Below are 9,953 nucleotides of genomic sequence, written 5' to 3'. Positions count from 1 at the left end.
CTTAAAGAACGAAAAGGCGGCAGGAGTGGACGGCATACCAGCAAAGGCACTGAAGGCAGGAGAAGAAGAAATGATCGATCATATGCACCATGTGCTGAACCTGGTATGGACGACAGAGAAAATCCCAACCGACTGGAAGAAGGGTCTTTTGGTGAAGCTGCCGAAGAGTGGGGATTTATCACAGTGCGAAAAGTGGAGGGGAATTATCTTGCTTTCCATTCCAAGCAAAGTCCTTACAAGAATAAGCCAAAGTCAGTTAGTTAGAACCTATGTTTGGGGTCTGGAGAAAAACTGGAGCGAGGTCACAAGCAAAGTGACGGCCATAACGTAGACCTGGTCTGGGAGGACGCTATCCTTGCTAGGGAGGGCGGAGGTTGCACAGGTGTTTATAGCATCTCTGATAACCTACCGCCTAACCATCGTGCCTTGCCCCGGTGTGTGGCTAACCAAGTTGGGACGGATCCTTTTCCGCTTTTTGTGGAATGGGAAACCACAACTTCTGAGGCGCTCCATCTGCTGCCAGAAACCGTTAAAGGGAGGGTTAGGGATGCCTTGGTTGACGATGCGCAAGTCTGCGCTGAGGCTGAGACATCTCTGACTCTACCTGGATGGTGAGCGGGTGTGGTCACCGCATGTCAAGTTCTTCCTTCCACAATTGACATCCTTAACGGACGTAGGCGCATGGATCAAGTAAAGACCGAAAATGGGCGAATTCTCCCAGGTGAGGAATACCGACAGCGGGGCTACCACTGTGGATTTTTTATAGCGGGTTGATAGAGACTCTGGGCATCGATGGGGACCAGCTTGTCCACCTGTTCGAAACATTCGGGCCGAGGTATTTGGATAGCTTCCAGAAATCCCTGACTTGGTTATGCTACCGATCGGCCTTGCCAGTTCGAGAGAGGTTGTCAAGGCATGGAGTTGGCACTCCCTTCCACATGCCCGAGGTGCGAGCATGTCAGTGAAACTGTCACGCACGCCTTCGTACATTGTGAGGAATTGAGGGGGTTGATAACCCATGTTGAACAACTGATGTCGGAAACGGAAAGAGTACGGTTATCGACTGAGTCTATCATCAAGGTTGTACCGCCTCCTTCCTTGAATAAAGAAAAGGAGGCGTCCTTTTTCTGTGTAGTAGCCATGCTGAAAGATACGGTATGGGTGACGCGTGGGAGGGGAATTGAGACAGGCAACTTTATCTCCGGACGCGGGTTGGTGTGTTACTTCAACTACCACCTGTCCAGAAAGATCAGTCTGGAGAAGAGATGCCTGTCTCAAAGAACGTTTGAGAAAAGATGGGCAAATTTCGTAAGGAAGCTGAGAGTGAATGGCGCCGCGCTAGTGTAGCCGGTCAGGACGGAAAAGAAGGAAAAATAAAACCCCGAAAATTATGCTGAAAAAAGTTATCTATTAAAAAAAAGGAAAGAAAGAAAAAAAAAAACCCGGCGGGTTGAACACAAATCCGAGAAAACTTTATATCATCAATTTTTAACAAATTTTAATTCTTTCGATTTCATTGTGTTCGATTTCTCATTCCGACTTAATCATTGTATAGTCCCAGTCCTTAAATGTTTTTGTTTTGTCCTTCTGTTGTCCCCTCTATGTTAGCCCTTTTTTTGGCAATAGAAGAAATTAGTGACAACCGAGTCTGGCTGACCGGCTGAACAAAACGCCGTCTCTAAAGGAAAAGGTATAAAGGGACAACTATGGTAACTCACCAACGAAGCAGTCGTTTTGTCCCACCACTCTCACTTCTCTGTAACATTACCATATCTCTCTATATAAACTATTATGAGAACGTGTACATGCATACAGGCCGAAATTAACTCTTTATTTTTTTCCTCGCATGCTTTTCCATTTACTATTTATACATACCAACCCGTCGTGGTTTTGGATATATGTTAAAGTAACGATAAATAAATATCTATTTACAACTTCAATCACTGTTCTTCTTCCATCTTGCGCACTTGCAACCGACACCTTAACAACAACCGTTACAATTGGTGACCCTCAACTGCAACGAAGAAATAACCGTTATATATATATATATATATATATATATATATATATATATATATATATATATATATATATATATATATATACATACATACACACATCCCAACATGGGTAGAACGTTACCATACAAACTTTTAAATGAAAACACAATAGAAAGCTATAATTGTATGTAACAGAAAAACTTCTATAACGTTGGAATCACACGTCCAGTGGATATATACATTTCATTCAAAATTAATAAGAAAAAGAACATTCTTAATAAGCTGCTGAGAAACCTACAAGTTATCTACTCAGATTATTAATATACATATGGAAGTTGCAATAAACGTCAGTGGACGGTGAGGTGATATTGGTCACAAGGCCAGTTTGCTAAACTCTTAGTTTGAATAACTATAATGATAAATGATACGTATGATAACTTTTGTGGCATAAGTGGCATATTGTTTGTTTCAAATGTTAACTTGCACGTGCGCATAAAACGCAATAAAGTAGTCGATTAAGAGTAGAAGAGACGGACTCGGTAGAAAAAAAAATCGGACGGACAGTGTCGGCATTCCAATCAAAATGAGGTGGTGATACAAATATGGTAGCAGACGAGAGTGTGAGGGTCAATCTGTCAGTAAGCAATGAGGTGGAGAGAAACTGTATAGTGGAGACAATGGGGTGAACAAAACTATGTCCCCGGTATGCGACAATAATGGAAGAGAATGAGTCGGCGGGCATTGTTGATGTTCACCAGATAAAATATGCCATCAATGATATGTTCACAATGATCAAGTCAATCTAAATTAGTTACTGAATAATTATATAAGCAACGACAGCAGTGTAAAATTAATGATACATTTATCCGCCGTGCTGAGTTAGGTTACTATTGAGAGAAAAGTTACTTCAGATAATAGATAGGCATCATATTCAGGAAGAATTTGCCTCACTCATTTTCTCAAGATCTCGGAAACTGGAGATAAACACTGCAGAGGTCCTGAAAAGGAAATAACCTAAAATACAAATTCCCCACTACCACCAAAAAAAAAATAAAATAAAATAATGGCTTCATATTTTAGCACAAGGCCAGCAATTTTAGGGGAAGGGGTAAGTGGGTTACATCGAACTCAGTGCTCAACTGGGACGAAAGGCAGAAGTCAACCTCTGCGAAAAAATGAGAAAGAATATAATTCACTCAGCTCGTGACACAAGGTTTTATTGGTCACAGAGAAATTAAATGAAGAGCCAATTCCAATGGTATTTTTGATTTGGAAAAGTAATACGACAAACACAAATGTTGCCGTAATAGTAATACGACTCAGAGATATTTGAGTTTAGTTGAGGGTAGAGAGATATCAGTGACAAATTGGCCAAAGAGTTATCCACCCCCCACGCCTTGGCCCAAAAGACAAACGAGTTCGTGCTGCGCCATTGTTAAAGAAATGAAAGCCTATAAGTAGAGGCGTGTACAAAGTACAAACAGGTTGTTGATGCAGCATTAAACAACTATCGACAGATAAGCAAAGACTTGGTTAAGACTTTTACAGAAATATATATCAAAGTTTCGCAGGAAAGTAAGACATAAAAGAATCTTTTGCACTCCGGTTCCACAAGGGAGATAATTGATAAGAGCTCTCCTGTGGGAAAGTATTTCGGGTGAGAAGTTCGAACGCCGTAAAAGGGATATTTCAGTTCTCGGTAAATATGTCTTTTATTTTCTGGTTTATTTCCATCTATCACATCTTTAATATCATTTTATATTTCTTTACTCTCAATTCAGTTTTATTTTCTAAGGATTCACATTATTTTACAAGAGTAATTAATCGTTGCTTGGATTTACCATGGGTTTTCTCTCTATATATAATGCATATATATATTAAGACGGCCTCCTGATTGCCGGGAGTTTTGTATATTCTGTTTCATCATTAACTCTTAATTAATTACATTTCTGAATTAGATATGAATGTGTGTGGTCAAATATACTGGCTATTATGCATGAATTGCAAGTTCGAGCGAAGCTTAATTCAACAGTTCTTCTATAAGTTCAGACAGAATTTCACGGTTTTTCACACGAATGGGAGTTAACCTCAGAGGAAAACCTACATGGCTTTCCTCTGAGGCTCAACCTGTTAGAAATAGCAGTCAAATCACACCCAACTGTTTTAAAGAACCACAAATTGGACAATGTCTCGAGATGCACTACGCCATAAGCATATAAATGGGATGGTCACAGCTGATAGGTTTTTTTCTCCTTCGATCTGCTCAATTAGGGCTGACCTAGTACTGATCAAGAATAATTTTGATGGTAATTCTTTCACTCTTGTACATGATATTTAAACATGGTGACTTATCAAAATAGTTTTGAGCTGAACATTGATTAAATTCTGAGCCAAATGTTTTAGTTAAATAGACAGGATATTAAACAAAAACTCCCAAATCCGCTTAAACGCTGTGCTGTCACGCCGTGATTATAATCTCGTGCCTATATTAGATTTATGAAGTTTAAATGCTCGAATATTACTATTATATTTTGCCTTTAGTAGAAAGGATTATTATTATTATTGGTTTCGTATAGATAACGTGTTGTTTAGCCCTCGGTCATCCTTAATCGAGTAGATCTAGGATCAAAGCTGTAACCACCTCTCCCTTTTATATATATGTATACATATAAGGGATAACGACATTCTTTAACATTATCCGATGTGACCTTCTTTATTTAAAATGCTATGGTGTGATTTAAGAGAAATTTCGCTGCTATCACTAGCGAGTCAAATTACTGCGCAGAGGTTCCACCATTGGTTCCTTTATAAAATGACAATTTTCTAACTGCGCCGATTAAAATATTTAAAGTTTCAAGCCTTTTATTTATTTTATAAAAGTTATTTCCAATTTTGGTTCGAATTTGTAAACTTTAAAAGAAATGTTATTTAATGTCCAGTTTAAATGAATGCACTCACACACACACACCGGCTCTGCATACACTTGTCAGGCTCTTGTTTTCTGTTTACTAACAACATTCGTATGATGTCTTTGAAATAACATCTAATGCATTGCATGTAAGAATCATTAGTATCACAAGATTAGGAAGCCTCTACTAATAGGAATAACAGCCAAATTTTCTTCATATAACATCTTTAACCTCCTTTAAAAGAGGAAGAAAGGACCCATTAGAAAATTCCTAAAAAGGGTGGGATGGTCACAGTTGGAATGCCTTTGATCATAGTTCTGTTCGATCACGTATGACTTGGGGTTAAATAACGATTGACAGTATTGCTTGATGGATTTTTTATACCCTGTTTAGCCATCACCAGTTACTTCTTAGATTACTATCCACAGCATAGTCCTTACTCGTAAGAGAAGTAACAAGGTAGTATGTACCATGCTTTCATTAATTATCTTAAATGCAACTGTTGCTGTGAGCAGATGTGGACAGCCTTCATGAAATTGGAAACTTGTTGCCATACATGCAAGGTTGTTCTTGGAAACAAGTGAGTGTTGGAGACAAAAAGGGCATCTGGCCATTGGTTAAGTATAGCTACATATCTATCTTAGGGCCTCTCCCTCTCGATTTTCTGTTGGGGTTTTCTCTTTTAACCTTTTTTAAATGCTCAATAATTACTCCACGCAACTACAGGGTTTTAATATTAAAATGAGCATGGTTTGTTGTAGAGCCAGTTCCACTGTCTTGTTCTTCAAACTTGTATTGGTCTGGTACAACAAGTGTCATGGGTCCAGTAGTTATCAGGATGTAGATGGAGCTACTTTCTCTTCAATGTGCAGCTAAAGAACTGAAGGGCCTCATCTGCCCAGAGTCTGTTGGAGTGTCTGTAAGTGACCTTCTTCCAGAGACAATTCGATGACATGCTAATTAACCCATACCTACTGATAGCTGCTACTACTCCTCCAGGTCAGGTGGTTCCACACTCCTTAAAATTTTTAAATGTCTGGACAGGGCCCCACTACTACATGCTGTTCAAATCATACCCAGGGCATGAAGATGTTGTGGAATCTGTCTATTGCTATAATGATACTTCTGGTTGCAGCGTAATTTATTGTTGGCTAATGCGCTAAGATAATATTGACTTCATTAATTATGTTCTGAATGTTAACACAGTTGTTTTTATATTTTTATATTATAGTTATTATAATTTTGATGTCTGAATATTTTAGTTTATCTCCATCACAAGCAGTTGCACTGATGAACACAAACCTGCTGAAAACATTCATTTTTATATTTATATTTATATTTATATTCTTTCAGGAAATGAAAACAACATTATCATACCTATTTTTCCTCATCAGTCTATTGACTGCACTTCTTCATTGCATTACATGCAGTCAGTATGATTCCAGTATAGAAGACAATGAATTTGCTGAGTTTGAAGAATTTGATGAAGGTCAGTTGTAAAAACAATTTGATGTTAAATTATCAATGTATATTTTCTTATCTTTTTTTTTTGTCCATTCAATATTTTATTTTAAAAAACAATGCTTATTGCATAAATAAGTTATAATGTTTATCGTATAAATAGATTATATAAATAACCTAGTATGAAATATATATCTATAAGAACTATGACATATTTTTATATATAAAAATATTTATGTCAAAAGGATTTAGAAACTTTGAGAGATGTGAGATAATTCGTTTTTAACAGTGGAATTCTAAGTAGATAAAGTTACAAATAATAGAATGTAAATTAGTTCGTTCTCTCTGTGCCATGAGGCACATAAGGCTACAACATAATTTCTTCAACCATCTCTGTTTTCTACTCTGTTTGGTTTCCAGCTTCTACACTCTTCTCATCTCCTTTCATTGTTAATGGCCCTTTGCCATGTGGTTTTAAGGTGCACTGCTGCTCTTTTCCCCTCAGGCTGTCACTTTAGTGCCACCATACAATTGCTTTCTTGATCTTGTCTGAGGATGTGTCTCTGATTCACTTTCAGCATCTGTCTTTATTTCATCACTGATCTTGATGATGCCAATGTAACAAAGCCTGAGGGAAGCATGTAAATTTTGAGTTAAAAAAACTCTTTTGGATAGAAGCTGAAGGCTGCTTGTGAGAATCGAACTAACACATCTTTTGTAAACATGACAGACGTTCTACCATTGGACAAAAGCAATCATTTGAAATTCTCAATCCATTTTAGAAACTTTGTTCTCACCAACGATAATTGTTTACTGTTTATATCTTATGGGTTTAGAAAATTCAAGAGACAAATTCTTTATTTTGAAAGGTGGAACTTGGATTAGATAAAGCTTTAAACAATAGCATGTAAATATTGGGTTAAAAATCAACTAAAAAGTCAACTTTTTGTATCCAAAAGCCTTTTTCTGCTTAACATTTTCAAACTATTATTCATAGCTTTATCTAATTCATATTACACTGTTCAAAACAAATTATAAACTTATATTTATATTGTATTATGGTAAGATGTAATAAAAGCAAACACATGTATCTATAAATATCCAAAAACATTGTTTTGGTTTAATTTAAATAAATATGTTTATTAAGTACATTTGGTATTAACTTCACGCTTTGATTTTGTGTCAGTTGCATCTGTTTCAATCCTTAGATTTCTCTTTGCTGCAACAATAACTTGATATCAAATAACTTGATATCTCATCTTAAACCCTTACATATTCATAGAGCTGGTCTTAATTGTCGTTATACTTAGCGTTAAACTCTCTTCCCATTCACTTCTCTGAGTTGGGCATCACATTACCATCAACATCATTCAATGTCCTTTGATGGAGATGATGATGCGATGCCCAACTTTTGCAATATTGTTTTCTCTGAGGTTGATTTGGTAAGCTGTCAAGATGTTACATGGAAACATCCACTCAGTTTGACACCTCACTCTAGACTTTCGTAGTCTCTTTATGTGGTTTGACAACCTTGCTTATTGATTCTAGTGTCAATTCTGACATTCAATAAGATCTCTCTTTGACTTTATTCAATGTTGTTTCAAGTGAGAATTTTGGAGAAAGTCTTAATGCTAGTAACTCAAACATGAGATATGTATACAGATAGGGAAAAGAGTAACATTTTCTGTAGGGTCCCTACTCTGTGACTATTCCAGAGTATGAACTCTTGATACTCCAATTCTTAACCTTACAGACACTGTTTATCTTGAAATTAATTATAGTATTGTAATAATTATTTGTTATAATAACCATACCTGTTATAGTCAAATTTTAATTTTACTAAGATAGGTTTGAAAAATGTTTTGTATACTTCTTAGTAGTGGGAACTTTTCCCCTTTTGTCTTGCAAGACACATGGCATCTTCACTAGTACTGGTGGCATGAAAAAAGCACACAGTACTTGCTGTAATGTAATTGGTATTAGGAAGGGCATCCTGCTCTGCTGTAGATTGTATGCCAAAGATGACAATGGAGTTTTATGCACACCTGCATCTTGCTGGTTCCCAGCCAGATCATCCAACCCAAGCTAACATAGAAAGCAGATGTTAAATGATGATGATATATATATATATATATATATATATATATATGATAGAATCAAAGATGGACTGTGAATTTCCTGTCTATGCTAAATCAGTATGAACTTTCACTCCCCAGATTCTCTTAGTTTTCTGCTAAATTTGTATATCTTTGTATTCTCTTCAGTATAAATGTTATTTGACTTGATGCCTTGCAACTGCCTGTCCCTCTTTTATTCTATTATAGTTATATTAGCTCAACCTGTACATTGCTTATAGACCACCCTTATTTCTATAAGTTCTTTTATCCCTTCATTCAATGCTGGATCTTAGATACTTGGTCTCAGCATTTATTATATGTACCTATTGTATGTCATGTTGGTACATTTTCTTACCTATTGCTTATGTAGAATAATGAGATCAAACCAAATAGTGATGTCTTGAAAGCATTTAATATGTATATTTCAGATCATTATGTAATAGATAACAGGAAATTATGAAAGACCTTCTTCAGTTGATACATTTCAAAATATTATACTTTATACAACTGAGAAGGCATTGTCTGTGCCTTAACGGGATTTCCTTGGAAAGTGGGAAAGTTGAGATAAGATACCCTCAAACCAGTGACTGGGCCCAAGTGCATAATAGACTCTGATCACACACATGCATACACATATGTAAAAATAGAATGCACACACACACACACATATACATATGAGTATATATAATGTGTGTATATACGACTTTGCCAGTACAAACTCGCCTGTCCCAACTCCATTTATGTGAACAGTCTAACAAGGATTTGAAGTAGTTTGTTCCATTTGATTTGAGTAAAAAAATTCTGGTAATGTGCATTGCTTCTAAGCATAACATAATCAACATTTAGCATTTGTTTTCCATGCTGGCATGGGTTAGATGCATGGACCACTGAAATTTACAAGTTTTTTTCATTCTCTCTCTGTTTATTTTGTCCTATTCCTTTCTGTTGAAAAGCGTAGACTTGAAATGTAAAAGACTTTTTCATTTTTCCTGAGCGTCAAACTAATATATTTACTTGTGGTTCATACATCTGTCTTCATGTTTTGTTTGTCTATAAATTTCAACTAATATATATATATATATATATATATATATACACACACACATATATATATATATATATATATATATACACACACACATATATATATATATATAACTATTTGACTTTTGAGTTGTTATTAATTATGAGCTCTGTGTCTCTTTACAGATGATCCGGTTGATTCGAATTCTAACTACAATCAACAAGAAACATATTTAGGAAGTGAGTCAAAACCGTCTTCAGAAGAGCAACAGCAGCAGCAACAAAAATGGTCCCAATATCCTGATAATACTGCTGAAGATGACGATGCTACTGTGGAGGTATTATGTGTTCTAGACAAATATTTCCAGTCTCTCTCTCTCTGTATGTATATATATATATATATATCATCATTTAACATCCGCCTTCCATGCTAGCATGGGTTG

At 36.2% G+C, this 9,953-nt stretch overlaps 1 protein-coding gene across 1 annotated transcript in view; it reads left to right on the top strand.

Annotated features, from left to right (window-relative positions):
* The first annotated feature begins 3,434 nt into the window (after positions 1 to 3,434).
* Positions 3,435 to 9,953, top strand: part of LOC106872723 (PAT complex subunit CCDC47) — a 23,665-nt gene continuing 17,146 nt past the window's right edge. Inside the window, exons 1-3 of the mRNA XM_014919805.2 lie at positions 3,435 to 3,699; positions 6,263 to 6,398; positions 9,697 to 9,848. Coding sequence (XP_014775291.1) covers positions 6,266 to 6,398; positions 9,697 to 9,848 — 285 coding nt within the window. The 5' untranslated portion in view covers positions 3,435 to 3,699; positions 6,263 to 6,265. The remainder of the gene's footprint in view (positions 3,700 to 6,262; positions 6,399 to 9,696; positions 9,849 to 9,953) is intronic.

Source organism: Octopus bimaculoides, chromosome 1 (genome assembly GCF_001194135.2).
Source record: "Octopus bimaculoides isolate UCB-OBI-ISO-001 chromosome 1, ASM119413v2, whole genome shotgun sequence".
NCBI classification, from domain to species: domain Eukaryota; kingdom Metazoa; phylum Mollusca; class Cephalopoda; order Octopoda; family Octopodidae; genus Octopus; species Octopus bimaculoides.
The sequence above is the reverse complement of the archived record's forward strand: the minus strand, read 5'-3'. Positions and strand labels throughout refer to the sequence as shown.